Below are 21801 nucleotides of genomic sequence, written 5' to 3' on the forward strand. Positions count from 1 at the left end.
ATGAAAACGTATCACGTTACGTTTCTTTTATTACAAAAGAAGAAGAAAAGCGGAGCCATTCTACATTAACTTAGTACGGAAAAAAGATTGATAAATGGGCAGATAACTCAATGTTACCGTAAACCTTTCCCCTCCAAGGCGTTACCCAACCTATTGTACCTGTCCTAAACGACCACCTGTCTAACGCAACCAACGATCATGAGTTTTACAACCTTTTCGTGTAATTTCACCTTTAAGAAACGACTGTCCATTTTTTCGATTACAACGCGATTCCTACTTTCGATTTCAGTCGAGCATTTATCGCTCCTACACTTTCGTTTAAAATACACAGGTAATAGATCGGAGGTGATCTTCTTTAATCGGCACTCTGAATCAATTATTATACCCAAGCTATCAATTGGTTAACATGTAATTAACATGCAGGCGTCGTGTGAGGTTAATTACAAAACCCGAGTTGTTGTTTATTTAACAAAATCAAGGATCAGGGAATCACGACCGTTGTTTCCGAACGTGTGAATTTCGACAGACTTTGAGATGTGCGGGGTAATTCGAATATGAAATCTCCCACCTGTTATATCATTACGTTTAACAGAGTGGAAAATTTGCCTGATTGCGATATAAATCGGGTAAATATTATGCTTGGGACTGAAATTTTAAATGGAATATTCGCCGAGTTTCCTGTAGGCCTACGAGAGATTGTAGGGGGAAAAGTCAAAGGAAAACGTCACAATCTATATGCATACACTTTGTAATTTAGGGAAATATCTATGTCTTGCACTTAAGTTGCGAGAAAACCTAACTCGTTGAAAGTTCTCCGTTGCTTGCTTGAATTTGTACACCACTATACAATGCCATTTTAAGTTACATATTGTAACTGATGTAATAAGACACTTGTCTTTTAAAAGCAATAAGAGAGTAACAATATATGTGAATTTAAATTTAAAGTGATATAATATATTCATATTTTATTTAGTTTTATATCATTAAAAAACAACTTCTTGTTATTTCAACAATTAACAAGCACCCAGATCATGACATGAGTAAAAAGGACATGCACATCTAGTCAGAAATGATATGACAATATCCCACATCATTAGTGAAACTGTTCGTTATAATAAGCAAACAGAGCTTAGGTTTCTACAACTCGCATGTTTCCAGAGTATACAAAATCAATTGCATTATTCTTTCGTTTTATATGCTGAGATCATCCTTTTTTTCTCCCTACCAAAATTGCATTGGAAACCAAAATATGTAATTTTTTCTGCAATGATTGCTACTTTCGTCTCCCGATGAAACAACAAAGAAGACATTTTATTGTTTATATTTTTTGCATTTTAAAAATATAAACTAGAATTAAGTTCTAAATATCATATGGTTGATCCATTTGTTACCTTAAATGAAAGTATGAATTGTATGGGTGGTGGTGGCAGGGGAGAATCTAATTGTATGGGTGGTGGTAGTAGAGGAAAATTTAATTGTATGGGTGGCTGTCTTAAAAATAAAGTGCCTTCCCTCCCCCCATATTTTTTTGCTGGAATAGCCCTAATGCACATTTTTCACATTCATGAGGAAATTGCTACTGTACCATTTTAATTGTAAAGACAATGAAGGTACAAACATTGAAAATGTACGTTACCTTGTGAATTCAGTCGACTGCATGTGCATTCACAGATCATACACAGTTTAAAGATCCCCCTTTTAATTTCCAGTTTGATTTAAAACCAAACAAAGAAATTGCATAAAAGTGTGTCAAAATCAAATTGTGTATTGCATTTTTAATGATGCTGTACATTTCTAATTCATACAAAATATAAGCAAAAACATTCTTCACAAGAGTGCTACATTTCTTCCTAATGCGCTGCCATTTGGAACACTTGTCACTCCTGTAAAATGGGGAATATACACTTGCACAACACAAGTTCAACACTAGTGTCGATAATTAGACATTTTATTTTCAATTTTAGTTACCCATGCAACTCATGTTGCTTAATAAAATCATCCCTTGACATTCTCGATACATGTATTTCAAATCTTAGATGAGTTTGATCAAAGTCTTACTAAAACTTTTGTGTACAGTGTAGTATACCATTTTCTGATTACCTTGCAGGTAGATTTAACTTTCTATGTACTGTATAGTATACAATTTTCTGGTTACCTTGCAGGTAGATTTAACATTTTATGTAGTGTAGTATACAATTTTCTGGTTACTTGCAGGTAGATTTAACATTTTATGTACAGTGTAGTATACAATTTTCTGGTTACCTTGCAGGTAGATTTAACTTTCTATGTACAGTGGAGTATACAATTTTCTGATTACATTGCAGGTAAATTTGACTTTCTATGTACAGTATAGTTAGCTGCAGAACTGTAGCTCTCTGAAAAAATATTTTGACATAACAGAGAGCTACAGAGCCACCCCTTATAAAAACCTTCGATTTACGGCGCACAAAAAGCTGCGCACTGGTTGAGGCCTTATATCGTTGTATTCTTGAGTTACTGTCTCATAAATTTAATATCAAAAAATTCTTAACATATTTTCCTACTATACTTGTGTCTAAACATACCTTCAAATATTCATTAAAGCCCCACACGACCTGAAAACTCCCAGCTTCAAATGATTTCGTTTGTTGACGTAGCCATGTTAGGTAGCCGGTCAATTCGAATTAACCAGGATTCGAATTGACTGGCTACCTAACATGGCTATGTCAACAAACGAAATCATTGAAGCTGGGAGTTTTCAGGTCGTGTGGGGCTTTAATGAATATTTGAAGGTATGTTTAGACACAAGTATAGTAGGAAAATATGTTAAGAATTTTTGATATTAAATTTATGAGACAGTAACTCAAGAATACAACGATATAAGGCCTCAACCATGCGCAGCTTTTTGTGCGCCGTAAATGGAAGATTTTTATAAGGGTGGCTCTGTAGCTCTCTGTTACTGTATGTCAAAATATTTTTTCAGAGAGCTACAGTTCTGCAGCTACAGTATAGTATACAATTTTCTGGTTACCTTGCAGGTAGATTTAACTTCTATGTACAGTGTAGTATACAATTTCTGATTACCTTGCAGGTAGATTTAACTTTCTATGTACAGTGGAGTATACAATTTTCTGATTATCTTGCAGGTAATTTAACTTCTATGTACAGTGGAGTATACAATTTTCTGATTAACTTGCAAGGTAGATTTAACTTTCTATGTACAGTGTAGTATACAATTACCTTGCAGGTAGATTTAACTTTCTATGTACAGTGTAGTATACAATTACCTTGCAGGTAGATTTAACTTTCTATGTACAGTGTAGTATACAATTTTCTGATTACCTTGCAGGTAGATTTAACTTTCTATGTACAGTGGAGTATACAATTTTCTGGTTACCCTTGCAGGTAGATTTAACTTTCTATGTACAGTGTAGTATACAATTTTCTGGTTACCTTGCAGGTAGATTTGTCAAGTTCTCGTTGTCGGATTTCTTGTTCTTCTCGGTCCTTCAGTCTTTGTAGAGCCAATTTGAGATGTTTGGGGAAATTCTCAGGTTGTATAAAATCTGATGAAACAATAAAATACAGGATCACTATCTCACCACGACACATTTTGTCACAACTGAAAGTCAAAACATCTGTAATTTCAAGTACACCATTTGTTTCAAAAGCCAAGGATATGTGTACTGTACATACACATTTATTAACCATGAACAAAATTATCAGATGCCATGAAATACCTTTATTTCGCTGTTTATCAATCTGTCTGTACATCAGCATATAGGCATTTGTGGAACTGGAATACAAAAATAAAAACTATCATAATAAGATAATGGGCATCCAGATAACACAGCTTTTTGCTGTTGCAACCAAAGTCCAATTTTCGTTATCTGCATTGGTCATATGTGAGAAAATATACATGTAGTGGTCGCCCACTTTGACATGTGGATTTCATCTGGCCACTCTAGTTTCCTCAAATAAATATCTGAACTAATGAGTCGCATTTACATGCAAATAAGTTGTAGATAAAGAAAGATTGAAGTTTTTATAACACAAACCGATTATGTGCATGATAACATTGTACAGAACACTTGCATGCATTTCAAGCAAATTTTTCAGATTTCACATCATTTCTATCGTAGGAAAATTGGATGTTTAAGGAAACTTAAAAATGAAAATTGTACTCATTCACTACAACAAGTGTTATTTTGAGTAAAATTCACAGAATAGAATTTGTTGACACCTTGTGTAGGCAGCGGAGTAGTATCCCCTGGACGTGCTGGAGCCACCATACGTTTTAGTAATATCATCGTACGTTATCTGAAATACAACCAAAAACTCTTTGACTCCTTTAATATACATGTACATGGAAATCACATTTAAAAATTCTAAGATATTTCATAAGATATAACAAAAACTGGTTATAACGAACTGTTTTTCATGGGCCCAGCAGGTTAGCTATAATCATGTTTCCCAGAACCCTGTATTACAAAGTTAGGAAAATTCAAACTGAATGCTCAACATAATTGGTACAAACCTTTGAGACATGTTGATCATTAAAACTGTACCACTGTCCATCTTTGAAAGACCTGCAATCATTCAAAAGAATTGAGTTTATCTCCTTCACAAAGAGAATTGTTAATTAGGGGCTTACACATCCATCATAGGGCAGTATATGTATAAAAAAAGAAAAGAAACAGAGAGAAAATTTGTTAACAAGATACTGAATGCATATTTCATGTTCATACTAGTTGAGCTACTTCTAGCCCTCGTTTTGTTCATTAGAAATTAGGAATGTGACAGACATTTCCAGACATGTAGATAAACTTATATTGTTCATTGTATGTATTTAAGGTCATAGGGTATCCAAGGTTCTGAATGCATCTGGACTGAAGTAGAATGTCGCAGTGTTTACCTGGGATATTCTATTATTTGATCAAACAACAAGGTAAATTAGTCAATAATACATAAAATGCACGATTAAAGAGCTGTTTTTCAATTTTTGGGTGATGTTTTTCCATTGAATTTTCATGTAAAGATTGTGAATAATGCAAAAACAAAGATGGTTTCATGGGAAAATTTTGTGATAGATATGTAATTTTAGCAATTATATTAAAACATTTACAAATCGTTTTACAAACTTCTATAACATTTTGGGGGGGGGGGGTATCCTATGTCCTTAGCATATGTAACACTCAGTATACATAAATTGCAGGTGGATCTGAATATGCCTTACTTTATGTAGGCATAATAATGTCCGCCTGCAGCACTACCAGAATGCACCATTATGGAGAACAGCTCATAGGCATATGGACCCTGATCAAAAATAAAAAGACAGGTAAAAATGACCCATTAATTGTACAAGTAAAGTAGGTTAATTGTACAGGTAAGGTAGGTTAATCGTACAGCTAGGTTAATTGTACAGTTAAGGTAGGTATAAGCCAGTTTGATTCTTCCCCTACCTTGGCTCCTGCAGCTCTCACGTTTTTGTTGTTTGCGGCGGCTTCACTCGAAAGACTAGAATTTTCTGAAGAGGTCCCAGTCAGGCTGGATTCTATCTCTATTCCTTCATCAATGCCTGCATTAATGAATTGATAATCATCTATCAAATGAAGATTCATATTTTCTTTTCTTCTCCTACTTTGGTAGTGCATGAATTTCAGCTAGTTATTTAAATACGGTACCATCATACAATCATTGTTTTTATTTCTCTTTTCTGAAATGAAACATTGTCTATGGCATAAAATTGACTGCTATAACTTCCCGTGTCCATTCAAGATAACACGTCTATATGTTACAAGGCACATAAAAATGTAAATTTACCAAAGTTATAATCCAAAGTCCCAAACTGTGTTTACAGAATACATGTATATCTTAACAGTATCTTCAGGTAACAGATTTGCAAAACTCCTCATTTCGTTTGCTAAATTCTCTGACTAATTACTGACCTTCATCACTACTCTCTTCCAGAGTGTTGGCTGTGGTCTCCTCTGAACCAGCTTTTTCTGGTTCAATTAAGTGGTTCAGGTTTAGAACTCCAGGAAAAATCATTCTGAGATGAAAGCCAAAATTAAATTGTTGAAAGAAACAGGAAATGATAGATTAATACAAATTACCCGGTATGTGTCTGTGACTTGAACACTTGACCATTTCTGCCATATCACATACAATTATCAGCGTGCAAAATTAACCATGGACCTATAGACAATGTCTATAGAAAATCGAGTTGGTCTATAATGATCAAAATAGCTATAGACTGACTGGTCTATAGGAATTCTGAGTAAAAAACTGGTTCCCCGCATCTTATTAAAGATATATGAGAAGTGTGACCAGTTTATATCTAATATGCTGATGTTTCTGTTCACCCCTTAACTGTAATAAAATGTTCCACAATGTAATTACAAATCATTCGAATCAGATTATTCCATTTTCAACGGGGGGAGGGTCTCAATTTGATATTTACTTTAATGTATGCCATTTTCGTGCGAATTCGGAATGTCCTTTTTGAACGGTTTTAAAAATATGTGGAAGGTGCACGCACTTGAATCAAACAGAAAGTGGTCAATACAACAAGTTCCAGTAAGGCTAAAGTCGCAGAAAGTCATGAGAAAATGAAACGTAGTAAATGTGACTTAGATGAAGAATCAGGCAGTGAAACTAAGCTGGAACAAAATGAAAAAGAAAACGAAATTCTAATTGAAAAGCTTGACGTGCATGAAATTGAAAAAGAATATGATTAAACTATGAACAAATCACCAAACCGAATTTGTGTCTATTATTTATTTTTAAATAACAATATTGCATGATAAATTTTGGTCTATAGGAATTTGTTGTGGTCTATAGGAAATAAAATAACTATGGACCGAAAGTCTATAGGGCTTTAAAGTTTAGTTTCGCACACTGAATTATCCATGTATCTTATTTACAAAATAACTAGACCTTTCATTAATGTGAAAAACTTAATACGCATTTCAATATTAGTATTTAAGTTTATCTTCCATTTAAGAATATCAAAATTTAATTTACCGGTCATTCAGCTTAATCCTGTGCAGTGTTGAATAATCAAAGTCAAATCTTTTCAACTGCAGAGTCAATAAATATGGAAAGGAAACAAACTTCAGACCCTGAAAAGAAGAAACATTGGACTCAATCACTTAGAACAATGACTTTCAATAACTAGTAACATTGACCTTCATGAATACAAAAATTGGCCTTGAATAGCTACACATTACATTGATCATCAATCGCTATTAGATATCAAATAACATCAGTCTTCAATAGTTCCATTGTACATTGTCATTAGCTACTTTTAAGTCAGCTTTATTCAATCAAACAATAAAATGCTTTCTTTGTTGTTTTATCAAATGATGAAGGTATCTAGCATTACAGAAAAAAAATCCATAATCCACATTACCCAATAAAACAATAAAGAAAGACAACTATACAAGTTGCCAATTTTGTCTATACATGTATGTGTTTATGAACTGTTGGTACAAGTTGCCTATTTTGTCTATACGTGTTTATGAACTGTCGGTACAAGTTGCCTATTTTGTCTATACGTGTTTATGAACTGTCGGTACAAGTTGCCTATTTTGTCTATACGTGTTTATGAACTGTCGGTACAAGTTGCCTATTTTGTCTATACGTGTTTATGAACTGTCGGTACAAGTTGCCTATTTTGTGTATATGTGTTTATGAACTGTCGGTACAAGTTGCCTATTTTGTGTATATGTGTTTATGAACTGTCGGTACAAGTTGCCTATTTTGTGTATATGTGTTTATGAACTGTCGGTACAAGTTGCCCATTTTGTCTATACAGGTAACTCTCGAATTATCGCCACTCAATTCATCGCCATTTTCGTTATAACGCCGCATTTTTCTAGGAACATTTTTCCTGTTACTTAAAACTCTCGTTAAAACGCCAAATTCGCTATCGCCATTTGCCACAGTGTTTTCATTACAAAAGTCTATTTCAACATGTTAATTATCTCGATAAACCGCCATAGGTGCACATGGTCAGTGAAGCAGTAAATTGGTCATTATCGATCTCCGGCGTACACCTGGACAGAAGGATCCCAGTAATTGCTGTACATATTGAATAAACAAGAAAATTACTCGAGATGAACTGTAGTCAAGTTGTTTATACATCATAGAAACACATTTCAATTTAGCTATGGCTTCGCCACGAAAGAGGGTCCTGTTAAATTTCGATGAGAAAAAATCATTACGTACCAAGGACATCATCCAAAATGTACCCATCAGGATATTGCAAATCATTTTTTTTGTTTTATGGGAAAAGTCTATAAAAAGAAGGACAGTGGGCGACATCTTAGCAGCAAAGGATGCAATTCTTGCAGACCCTGACCCAATCTCTGAAGGCTCGCCTGCCAGGAAACGGCACCGCAGTGCACTTAATACTGACTTAGAAAAGGCGTTGTTTATGTGGTTTACGCAAGTCAGGACAAAAGATAACTCTTACATATAAAAGAACGGTAACTCTATTTCTTCAAGATGGCAGTAATTCAATTCATCGCCAAATTCGTTATAATGCCATGATTTCATAAGAACAAAAGGTGGTGGTTTATCGAGAGTTGACTGTACGTGTTTATGAACTGTCGGTACAAGTTGCCTATTTTGTCTATACGTGTTTATGAACTGTCGGTACAAGTTGCCTATTTTGTGTATATGTGTTTATGAACTGTCGGTACAAGTTGCCTATTTTGTCTATATGTGTTTATGAACTGTCGGTACAAGTTGCCCATTTTGTTTTATAAGTAATTATGAACTTACTTTCTGACAGCCCAGATATTTGATATTTGTAAGACACGACAGATAGCCATTACACACTACTATGTACCATACAATAACACTGGACTCACTCTACCTTGTGGGCATCACATTTTTTGTTGCACTTCTCACAGAAGTACTGGTTATTTTCATCTAATGTTTCAGGTTCCACAAATGCCTGCAGGGCCTCATCCTGAAAAAGTAAACACACATAGTTAAGAAACTTGTTAAATGAAATAAATCCAAATCAATTCAGTTTTCATGGTGTAAAATTAATTTATCACTGATGTCCAATAATTCAGTAATTCTGTTACATAGACTATCTAAATGTGCTTCACTTCAATTTCACACAAATCACTTCAAATTTCCGTAAATTTCACATGACAATCAAGGGAAAAGCGATCAAATGACATCAATGTTAAAAGTTTGACATAAATTTCATGGGAAATTCGTAAGGAGAAATTAACATTAATCAATATGAACATCTGCCATTTTATGTTTAGCTAAGAGATGGTTCTTGTGCCAAGAAAATAAAACATTGACAATTAACATATTTTTTGTAATATAACTTATTGACGACAAGATCATGGATTAACAAAAATCATGGATTTGCTATAACTTGTCACTGAATATCATTTCCTTTGTATAAAACGAGTTGTGTGTTATGTAACCAAAATGCTTAGCGAAAGGTGTTAGTCATCACACTCTCAGTTATAAAAGTTTTAAGGTCAGGCTTACATGTGGGATGTACATGTACAGTATTGAAATCATGGTCATGTATAAAATGTCATGTGTGCATGGCAATTATCTGGGTTGCTTTCAAGATCGTAGCCGCCAGCCTTGGGGCTAGGTATGGTGGCTGATTTGTGTCATTTTACAATGTGTTGTCTTTTTGTTATTTTGAGGCAAAAAGTAGCTGATAGTATCATTTTGTCGTCTTTTCGTTATTTTGGGACGAAAAGTCGCTAAATATCGTTTTGTTGTCTTTTCACCTTGAAATAACAAAAAGACGATAAAGTGTAAAATGATACAAATCAATCGCCATACCTAGTCCCTCGGCTAGCCACTACGATCTTGAACGTAGCCCAGGCCCTACATCTACATGTATAATTTTGATAATGAGGAATGAAAGGTCATTTAAATTGCCTTGCTAGAACGATGTATAAATTATTGGCTGTAGCTGTAATTGACCCTGTCACATGGCCATCACACAAGAAATGTTTCATTCAAACACAAATTGTTAATAATTTTGCAACTTTTTTTGTTTACTACATGTAAAAGCAATTCTATTGGATATTAAGTTGAGTTAAGACGGACATTATATCACTTAGACAATGCCTTTGATATATTAACAGTACTTTTTACTGCACAATTATTTCCTTTTCAGAGTTTAAAAGAAAGAAGGCAATGAAAACAATCATGTAAAAACAAATTCAACAATAAATTATATGCAGATTGAACCCAGATTTCTGCTCTTTTTTCATGTTTATCTCCACATGTATTCATAACCAAAAATGAAAGTCAGACTGATAGAGCTGACATGAGATTCAAGGTAGCAGGGTTTGCATGAAATCCATGTTCATAGTTTTTTATGCGAATTCAACGTTTAAAAAATCATCTGAATGTGAATTTTACATGAAAACACATCTTGTGAATCTTTACACATGAAATTTACCATGCAACTTTTAGACTAAAACCTATCTTAACATTTAAGTAAAAAAAAAAAGAAGAGTTTAATGGATGGACATCTATTGTAAACCATTATTAATCAAGAACAGACACTGTTCCTGTACATTCTGATGGGAAAAAAAGATATTGGAATGGTCTTTGAATTGTAATATAAAGCTGACTATACATTACCAAGAAGAAAACATAAGTAACTATTAAAAACTACCTCTGTGTTTCATAAGGATGTACTTACCACACTACTATGTGACTCATTGGAGCCAAATGGGCGGATGACAAGAGGTATATCAAGATATGTATCTAATCGAGCACTCTCATTTCCACACTGAAAAAAAAGAGAAAATTCGTTTTTCATTCATAGTTTCGAAAAATCAACTAAAACATAATATGTGATGTCCAATATTGCCATCATTTCCAAAGAGAAAAATCAAACAGCAAAAGTACATGTGCCTACTTCTTTTCTTACTGAGATGAAGCTCCTAAGAGAAGGGCAATAATTACTGTGTACAGGACATCTTTCTCTACTACATTACTTTTATACCATGACATTGAAAAACACTTATCTCATTTTCAATCCACCTAAAGCCACCTTTTGCTACTTTATAGAGCAAATGAATAAATGTAAATTAACAGTTTTTGGCCAAGGAGAAAAATAAGATGGGATACAATAGGACATTATAATTATACTCTACATTATACCGACCTCCAAGCATTTAACATAGTCCTTGACTTTGCCTTGGTACAAATTGTTGATGAGATTTGCCTGGTCAGTCTTCTTCCATTTGAGCTCCAGAGCATCAAACATGACTCTACATAACTCCTGGACATCGTGTTGTTGCCAGACTACAAAGATCCCATCCATTAACATTGCTGAATAATTATTCTTACCCACTCCAAATTTTTAGTTTAATTAATATTATTCTAGTTTAATTAATACTATTTCTCTTTCCATTAACAAAATGGTAACAACAGCATGTGAGAGAGAGATAGAGATAGAGAAAGAAAGAGAAACCTTCACTACTATCCCAGCCAAAGCTTCTGGTCAAGTCAGTTGTCTCTATGGCCTTTTTCTTGCTGGTCTATAAAATGCATGCAAATATGCTCTGTCATTAACATACTGCAAACCTTAAAATATCACACGTGCTGATCTTTAGTAAGACAAACGCACTGATGTTTTTGTTTTCTAATTTAGCATGTTTAGCTAATGTTTTGCAGTCTACATAAAATAGACACACCTGAAGCAGCAGAAACAGTTTCTGTAGTTGAAAAGGGATACTTTTAGACATGTCCTCTTCTCTTCCATCAAACTCCCATCTGGAAAACCCCCCCAGAAATTTGCTTTAGCAATCATTCATGAATTTTCTCGTTGCGTAAAAAGGACTATTACTTAAAGGTATATGTGCCATATCAAACAGTATTTTTGTTCGATGTTAAAAACCGGACCTAAATTAGGTAAGTGGGCATATTGAAATGAACACATGTATTTCAAAAAATTAAAAGCATTTATGTACACCATTCATATTTGAACTGATTATGTAAACAACTTCTCTCCCATTTCCATTTGTTAAGTTCCAACTGATAATAACTGTTTACCTGTATACGGCATTTCTGAACTCTGGGGTCATATAAAGAGTCTGCAGAAGGCTGTTCAGATAGCAGGTCATAGCCTGATTCACCAGTCCAACATAACCTAGCAGAGAAAATTCATGACTGCCTGAATACAACCAAGTTACAAGAATGTTATAATAGACAATGTTACATTATTCTTTTTATCTTACCAGTATCAGAGGGGATAGGAGCCATAGCCCACAGTCCCATTTTTTGACAAAAGGCCCATTTGAAAATACTCTAAATACTGAAAATGTTGACAAATTGTCCACTTGAAAGTCTAAATTGTGAAAGTGGCCTGTTAACAACTATCCTTTACAGTACAATTAACCTGTTCTAGACAATGAACTACCTGTATCTATCATAACTATCCTTTACAGTACATGTACAATTAACATGTTCCAGACAATGAACTACCTGTATCTATCATAACTATCCTTTACAGTACAATTAACCTGTTCCAGACAATGAACTACCTGTATCTATCATAACTATTCGGCTATTTCCGTAACCGCAAACGAATCTCGTATGTGGATTGTCGCCATCTAACGTATTCTAACACTATCAATTTCCACTTCTATGTTTATGTATTAGAGTGAATAAGATGTTAATGATACCAAAACTGAATCTGTGGTCAAAATCCAAATAACACATTATACAAGGATTCGGTTCTGGCCTTTTAACCTTATCAACAGGCGCACTTCCAGCGAAGAAATGCATTGATTTGATGCAATCTTAGCGCCAATCCACGTTGAAGTCTTCTTACCGGTTACAGAAAAGGACTTAGAGGTTGTCTAAGTTGCTAGAACTTGTAACCAATCCTTTTGTATATTAAGGTAGAGACCGATAGCAACCACGTGATCAGTAAAAATCGTGTATTTTCACGTGAAATTATTTTTCGGAATTCCGTACATCGCCATAGAGTAGTTGAAAAACAAAAAGGGGTTCCGAAAGTACAAGTTGCTGTGACTGAATCGATGATTGAGAGGGTCGTCTCGACGAAAGATATAGAAATTTGGCCATAGTTTAGATTAGGAATACGTCAATGTAATAATAGTGGACTAAATGTTTCGTCCGTGCAGAATGGCACTTTTTACCTCACGAAATTCACCACCATGCATAGCTGCGCTACGTAAACAAAGTTGTTGATGTAGCGTGATCGTGGTGTCCGAGTGCTGCGAGTTTCAATACTGTTTATGTAGTCATTGAGAGTTTAAACAAAGTTTCTTCTGAGAAGAGGAATTCGATGGATGCATTCAACGTGGACAACGAAATCATAATTTCGTTTGGTAAGTGAAAAAAATGACAAATTGAATTTGTATTCAACCCACTTTTCCTCTGCTATTTCACAACGCGATTTTATAATAACATCTATAAACGCACAATTTGGAGCTGTTTCATTTTTTGTGCATTTATGTATTCCATATGTGCCCAAAATATAACTCCTACATGTGCATGTAATTGTAAATGGATGTCATGTATATGCCAGATTTGAAAAAAAAATAGGGCTCTCACAATTTGGGGGGGGGGGGGGGGGTTGCACTAAAATTCTATTTTGGTATAAATGATAGTACTTCTAGTATCTTGAAATTTCATTGACCTAAGAGATATCTCAAATCTGGGGTTTCATGTTTCATGCAAGCATGTAGGTCTACAAAACTTTATTTAAAATATTTGTAAAATCACAAGCCCCCCCTCATAGGCAAATAAATGTATTGTATGAAAATAAGATATGGATGTCCTTCTCTTGACCCACACTCCGTAAAGGAGACAGGTCTGATAAATCTAGAGTTGACTTGTTTTGATATTATTAGAATGAATTGGCAGTTTATGAAAACATATCTGTCATCTCATATTGTAATATGATAATTATGATGTTTATTCACCTCATTAAGGACCCGGGGGTGGGAGGGTATGTACAGTTTAAATAGAAGGTAACTATAACAATATGAAATAAATAGCAATCATGCAGATGTACTACTACTGCAAGAGTTCACATTGCTGCACTGCACACATTTAACATACATGTAGTGTTACATATGTAATACTGATTTCAGACAAGATTTTAAAAATTAACATAATAAAATACATGTTATGTGTGTAATTTTCAATATATCAGCATTTTAAAGTTCACTAAACATGCATTGAGACACACGATTTTAAAATTGACATTGTCTGACACAGTATAATTAATGATTAATACTGACTGTGCAAATATTAATTATGATGATTTTTTTTCTAAGCATCATCCTAAGGACAAGTGCAAGTTGAAATGGGCTTCCAGCCAACAACTTCAACAGCAATTTGCCATGAAAATCAGCAAGAAAGGTACAATATTTTCTATCTTAGTAAGATAGAATTTTTCATTTTAACACCAGACATTTATAAAGACAATTCTTAGTATATTAGATATTCATCTTTTTTTCAATATTTGAATATACAGAATATATTTTTTATAACAGGTACTTCATTTACATTGATGATGTCATATCCCCTGGACCCCACAACTTCACAGGTTACAGAGAAAATTCAAGAACTTCTGCAAAATGTGGGACTTGGATAGAATCAATAATGTATTTGTGAGCCCAGAGCAATGGATATATTGTGCAACATACTAAAGTGTGAATTTAATGGAAAACAAGTACATGTACTCATGTATTACATGTCTTTTTTAAAGACAATAATATTGTATAAATATAGAGGAAGTGTCATTGTTGATTATTCTAAGTTTTTGATATATCAAAATCAGTAAACATTTCTAAATGAAAATAAAATACCAATTTTATAACTTTAATCAATGTGTTTGAATTTCTCATTTTCTAACCCCCCCCCCCCCCCCCCCCCCCCCGTTACACACACTCAGTGCATATATACTGCCAAACGCTCAGCATCAGGTGTGAATGTCACTGGTCCTCGGAGATGACCATCAAAACGGATGCCCAGTGTCACAGTAGATGTGGCACACTAAAGAACCCTCACTGCTCAATGGCCGTAAGCGCCGAGCAAAGGCCTAAATTTAAAGCCGTTCACCGGTCTTGGTAACGTCTCCATATGAGTAAAAAATTCTCGAGAGAGACGTTAAACAAGATACAATCAATCCATGGGTCGATTGGGTGGAAATCTTTCCATTGATATTAAATATAAAGTTGTTATTTAAACATATTTGGTGCACTATGCTGTATAATCATATCAATTTCTTATAATAGGTAATCGTGTCTGGTTATTATAAAAAAAAAAGGTATGAAAAATAACTAAATATTAATGCAATCATTGTGAGTGCAAAAAGGTCAATCGCAAGAGCACATACATAAATGCATTGGCGGATATAGTGGGTGGGGTGGGGGGCAACCGGCGCGAGCCCCCCTAAAATTTTCAAGTTTAAAGTAAATCGTGGTCTCTTGTTTAGAGAAATATATACGATAAAAGAATCCATAATTTCCTCCACTCTCAGAGAAATAAATGTCTGACAAAATCTTTTGATTTATTGAATTACTTTTAGTGGGAGAACGGCTACTTTTTCCAAAAACCCTTAAAATTTGCGTTATTTTATTAATTTCACCTTATTAAAAATGACAGAAAATAATAAAAATGACTACATAGGAGACATATTTTAAGCCCTAAAAAATCTGTAAAATCCAGGAGTTTCTGGGGAATCGCCCCCCCCCCCCCCTTTCAAGGCGGCCCCCAGACCCCTGCCTCATACAGTTGCACCCCCCTCCCAACTTCAATTCCTGATCCGCCCCTGAAATAGCTTATAGAAACCTTCTTATTGTCATGTTCAATTTTCAAAGAGGTAATTTGGGAATGCTTAAACATTCTAAGTTATAAAAAGGTCAGTAGTTTATCTCTGCTGGCTGAATCTTTCTTCTCAATGCACCGAGTGCATATTCATGACGTCTATGTTCCTGCTCATTCTTTCTCCTCCATACCATGCAGTATATTAAAGGGGTTGGGATGTAATGGAGACATTTGTTTTAACAAATATAAATTGTATTTCAATTTTTTGTGGGGATTTTTATTTGAGAAAACTCTTAATATTAATCATCAAATATGATGACGTATGATAAATCTATATTCTGAGTGTAAGTGCACAAAGGTCAACAACGAGAACTACAACAAAATATAAGCTAAAATTTGAAATACATACTTTCTGTATTATATTTATTAATTTAAAAAAGGTATTACAAAGAATCTTCGAATTTCAGCAAGCTGTTTTTGATGGATTGTTTACAACATCTTTTAATAACCCTTTTTCTTACGAAAATGTGTAGTTTGTTAAAAGGGGATGGGGTTAGGAATTTTTTGCTAGTTCCATATTGAACCCCATTATGGTGTATAATTTTTTTCATATATTTTACTTACTAATAGACTGACCACTTAATGAAATAAAATAAGAAATTTGATGGGTAATTTTTTTGCAGCTTAAGCAAAGGTATGACCCTGTGTGCAAATATTGTGCACTGTTTTAAGGTAATTGGCCAATGTAGCTCTGTTGAAGTAATGTTGTTGCATGTTAATAATGATTGCTGAACTTGAAATTGATGTGTAATATACAATTATGTGAAAGGTTGTTTGGAACCATATATGACAAGTTATGATCCTTTTTACAATAAAAATGTTATAGCTCTATTTGTATATTGCTCTCTACTTATTTTTCTTCACTTTTTACGCTTTACAAGGACTAAAGAAGGTGTTGTTAAAATCGCCATATTTCTCAAAAACAAGGTCGATTACCTACATTGATTTGAAATTATGTTTTATATCGAAGCTTCATCATAAACATATATCAAAATAAAAAAAATTCAATGGTTAATTTTTTTAGCATCAACCTATCAATCTCTACCTTAATACAATAAAATATGTTCAAATCATAAAAAGGACAAGCGCATGATCGGATTGTACCTATATCAGACTGTATAACAGCACACCTACCTGTATCAGACTTAATGACAGCAGTGGCATAGGAGTAGCTCTCTGGATAAGTGAAGTCGGTGGAAGTAGAAGTTGAGGCTCCATTGAAGCATGAGGAGGAGGTACCTGAGGCACCTGATACACCAGAGGTCGAGGAGCTAGTGCCAGAGGAGGTACCACTCTACAAATGATTGACATGTTTTCTCATTGTAAATTTCCCCATTCAGTTCAGTTTACTATAGTAGTCCTCAAAATCCCCAGAGCATACTTATATCACAGTCTGTCAACATCATTTATAATTGTCAACATCTCACTATTCAGTAAATTTCATTTACCTTATTTTGCATTTTGAAATGTTTGCACACAAAAAATTCAGTACCTTGTTTTCTTGTCCACGGTTTAAAGAGGTTTGAACTTGAGTTTTGTAGTACTGTTAATTCTTTTGGAAGTATATTTCTAATTTTTACATTGTGGGAGAATTTTAAAAAGAAAAGCAGGGGTTATTGTGCTTGTTAGCTTCAGTGTGTTAAATGTGACCTTTTTAAAATTTATTATAAATTTAGTTGATTCCCTTAAACTAGTTTGGTCTCTTGGTGTCAATAAAACATAAGCAACACATCAATTATTACTTTAAATTAATACATCATCTAACAATATAGATAAGAAAATGCTTAATGATGGTAGATCAGAAATAACTAAGAAACTTTTTGCACTTAAAAATTGCAAAAAATTCATCAAATAGAAATTACTAATAAGTGTTTAAAAGAAAACCATAGTATTGTAGGTTTTCAAAATTGTACATATGTAACAATGCCTTGCCTCAAAATTTATGATGGAACTTTAAAAAGTACAGTATACATCTGTTTAATATAGATCCATTTTTTTTAATAATTGGCAAAAAACAAAATTTTCACACAAAATTTTGGGTAAATCAATGTGTACATATAGTACATTGTACACATTTCTAAGAATCAGTGTTCTGTTTTGGGGGGGGGGGATATAATTTATCAACCAAATTAAAGAACTTACAATAGTTGAATTAGTCATACATGTAAGTCTCTCCTATCTGTATTGTAATACAAAAAACTGAAATACACATTTAGGGGTATCTTAAGTAATTACAATATACATTAGATGAAAGAGAAACAATAAAATCATGCAGACTTATAGGTTTTTAATTACACAATTCTTCCACAACAAAATGTAGTCCTTTCCAAACCCTTTCAAAATTTGAATTATAACATTAAAAAAAAATTAAATGGGTAGGTTTGAATACTAAATATACAAGTAACTGGACCAATAAAATAAGACTATACCTACACAGTTATAACATCCTGTGTGGTTGTGCTCAAAAGCTGAGGAGCTACCTTCCTTAATGTATAAGATAAATCACAACCCAAACAATAAAGCATTTTTAATTCAGAATAAAAATATTTTATGCTATTTATTTTGTATACAGTATCTCATACCTCTGCTTTCTGGGGTAGTGTGCCCTCTTTCTCAGCTATGGTAAAATTGTGTTTCTTGATTCCATTTGTACAGATATCTTGAAGTTTCTTCCCTTCATGGTCTCCGAGAGACACCTAGAGAAAGATGTAGAACCTACTGACATGTTCCGTGTCAATCAACTCTATTATATATATACTGAGAGACACCTAGAGAAAGACGTAGAACCTACTGACATGTTCCGTGTCAATCAACTCTATTATATATATATACTGAGAGACACCTAAAGAAAGACGTAGAACCTACTGACATGTTCCGTGTCAATCAACTCTATTATATATATATACTGAGAGACACCTAAAGAAAGACGTAGAACCTACTGACATGTTCCGTGTCAATCAACTCTATTATATATATACTGAGAGACACCTAGAGAAAGACGTAGAACCTACTGACATGTTCCGTGTCAATCAACTCTATTATATATATATACTGAGAGACACCTAAAGAAAGATGTAGAACATACTGACATGTTCCGTGTCAATCAACTCTATTATATATATACTGAGAGACACCTAGAGAAAGACGTAGAACCTACTGACATGTTCCGTGTCAATCAAGTCTATTACATATACTAAATAGTCAAATTTTGTAGTAAAAAGTAGAGTTAAAGGACACATCGGATGTTTTTAAACTTTATAATTTTTTCAGCAAAATTAATTCATTTCATGACTAAAACTACTTTACATGTGTTTTAAATGAAACAGTTTGCATAGTTTTCGAGTTTGAAAGCGATGAAATTCAAATCTTGCGATATGCATATTTTCTTCGATATTTTACGCGCCATTATCTGTGACGTCATATGCGACCTCGAGCAAGAAGATTTGAAAACAGTTGATAGCCATTTCATAAACAGATTAGATTTAATTGACAAACAAACAATTACCCAATTAACAGCTTGTAAATAACACTGCATTAGGGTTTTTTGTGCCGTTTAAGGGTGTATTTGCTGTCAGTAGAGAGGATATGGACTGTGTTTTTTTCCCAATTTTCGAAGGAAGGTATGAGGGACAAGACGTGAATATTTTTTGTCGGCACAACGACTTTGCCATAAAACCCCCCAGTAGAATTTGTCCCTGTACTTTTTCAAACAAGCACTTGGACAAAGACGTAGATAAACTGCGAGAAAATGGTTCTATCGAAGCTACGCACTGTTACATATATAGGCCTACGGCATGTGCTTTCCGTTCTGCTCTCGAATTCAATACACACTCGCACCAACTGACCTTCACCTTGTAACAACATATAGGCAGAACTTTGCTAGCAGTGTCTACCAACTGGTAGTTTTAAAAAAGAAATTTAAATATAAAAGATAATTGAACTTTCAATTATAAATAATAAAATATGATATTTCCCAACTTTGAATTATAATGCTTTCATTTTTTTAAGGAACGCATACGTGTTTACAACAACAGCACGCCGCGCTCCACTTCGTAAGTAACAACGTGTAGATAACAAAAAATAATGATTAATAAAATTGCTTGAATAAAATAATTTAAAAGTATTGTGATTTTCACAACAAGTTTGATCATTTTTATTCCCGAAATGCACCCGTGACAGTAGGCCTAGTTGTCAATGATACATAATCGTATCATAATTTAGGCCTATCTAACTTCTCCAAAAATAAATTTAATAATAATTACACTGTTTATTTTAGAAAAGCAACAACGCTAATTACAGTTGTTTACAGAAATGGCATTACCAAACTGTGTTAGACAGTGATCCCATGTAAACATTATTTTACTCGCAAATTTATGCAGATATCATACTCGCCTTTCTCGCTACATTTGGGTCGCTATTTGTATGCACTGGTGGCTAAAAGATATAAGACTCGGGAAATTTGTCAACATCGAAATAAATGTTATCCATGGTAAATAAATTAGGCCCCTAAAACCCAAGTTTTTAAAAATATCTAACACTACTTTTACAACAAGTTGATCGACAAAGGTCGCATATGACGTCACTGTACCACGTGACTACCTATCTAATTAACTAGGCTTTTTGAAATCGGGGCTTAGATTTAAGTCCGTATTGTGGCTAATTATCGCAGTACTTCAGCGAACGAACTATTACAATTAATTTCTATAAGCATAACAGTCTTCACGAAAAACTTTGTAAAGCACAGGCCCTTCGGGCCTCCCAGTATAATAATTGTGCAAGCCCAAACAATATTTTACAGGCCCAAAATGTTTTTTTCTTATTTGACCACACGTCATTTGCTGATTCTACTCTATAGATACATGCGTGTTCTACTGTAGGAAAATACAGATCAAGATGATCATAGTTAGAGAACAACTGACATTAAAAGGATTGCCTTATTTTATTTTTCAACATATTAATCTCGCAGACACATCAACAGCTCATGTTCAACTTTGTTTTGTATACACTGTGTACGAAACATTTTGTTTTCTTCAGAATCAAATGTTAGCCAAGGCCTACCCTCGGTCCAATGGGGCATGAATTTTCGCTCTTTTCTCCTCGTACAACAGGTTTTTTTGGGGGTTTTTTTTATCGGATGGTTGTGATTATGAAATACGCTTGGGTGGTTTTGAATTTCCCGGACAAGCCCCCTCCCTATACTTCAGAAAAGGCAGCATGGTTGATCGTTTTTCTATACGAAATTTGACTACTAAGTCATGACATTTAGTCTGAGTCAATCTCACGCTTTATTTGTAATATATACAGAACATAAATTATAAGAAAACATTTACAGGCCTGCCGGACTCCTGGGTTTAATATTTTAAGAAGCCCGATCCCGATTTTACTGGCCTCGGGCATCGGGCTACTGTTTAACGTCGAAGACTGGCATAAGGAAGACAAAATGCATATAATTCGGTATACTTTGAAAACACGAGATGTGTCCTTTAAAAGAGAATTGGAATCCTGCACATGTAACAGAACCTGTCTTTGAAATAAGAGTCAGATATAACACCTTTCCTCTCTTATCACATGTATATATGAATATGAACCAGCCTGATTACTGAGGTATAATATTCCCAGTAATACACAACTAACCTCGTGTACCTCTGCTCCGGTCTGTATCTCGTAGTGCACGGCTATTGTGTCATCTACATAACCAAACATCTCAGCAACCTGGGTCATCATATCCTTCACCGGGGTGGAGCCTGGTAAGTTGATGGTGTGTCGTATCCCATGGCACTGGGTGTCTACCATATCCCGCACAATACACACATATTTCTCCTCATCTGCCACACAGACATTCTGTGTTACAAAAGATATAAAATAAATGTTATATACTGCATTACATACATGTAAACACTATGATCTAATACCAGTGATTTTTTAGGTCCGAATTTCGGCCCT

The 21801-nt window shown here is 34.2% G+C and overlaps 1 protein-coding gene and 1 long non-coding RNA gene across 2 annotated transcripts in view; one reads left to right on the forward strand and one right to left on the reverse strand.

Annotated features, from left to right (window-relative positions):
• Nucleotides 1–21801, reverse strand: part of LOC125675188 (ubiquitin carboxyl-terminal hydrolase 47-like) — a 44904-nt gene that overhangs the window by 19841 nt on the left and 3262 nt on the right. Inside the window, 17 exon segments of the mRNA XM_056158246.1 lie at nucleotides 3433–3576; nucleotides 3667–3775; nucleotides 4223–4299; nucleotides 4517–4568; nucleotides 5216–5295; nucleotides 5442–5557; nucleotides 5928–6031; nucleotides 7006–7103; nucleotides 8864–8959; nucleotides 10688–10777; nucleotides 11156–11295; nucleotides 11465–11531; nucleotides 11688–11766; nucleotides 12046–12142; nucleotides 16993–17152; nucleotides 18441–18554; nucleotides 21493–21699. Of these exon segments, the coding sequence (XP_056014221.1) occupies nucleotides 3433–3576; nucleotides 3667–3775; nucleotides 4223–4299; nucleotides 4517–4568; nucleotides 5216–5295; nucleotides 5442–5557; nucleotides 5928–6031; nucleotides 7006–7103; nucleotides 8864–8959; nucleotides 10688–10777; nucleotides 11156–11295; nucleotides 11465–11531; nucleotides 11688–11766; nucleotides 12046–12142; nucleotides 16993–17152; nucleotides 18441–18554; nucleotides 21493–21699 (1830 nt within the window).
• Nucleotides 12877–14854, forward strand: LOC125675200 (uncharacterized). Its single transcript, XR_007370392.2, has 3 exons — nucleotides 12877–13349; nucleotides 14304–14388; nucleotides 14523–14854. It is a non-coding gene; the product is annotated as an uncharacterized LOC125675200 (long non-coding RNA).

The sequence above is a fragment of the Ostrea edulis genome, chromosome 3 (genome assembly GCF_947568905.1).
Source record: "Ostrea edulis chromosome 3, xbOstEdul1.1, whole genome shotgun sequence".
NCBI lineage: Eukaryota > Metazoa > Mollusca > Bivalvia > Ostreida > Ostreidae > Ostrea > Ostrea edulis.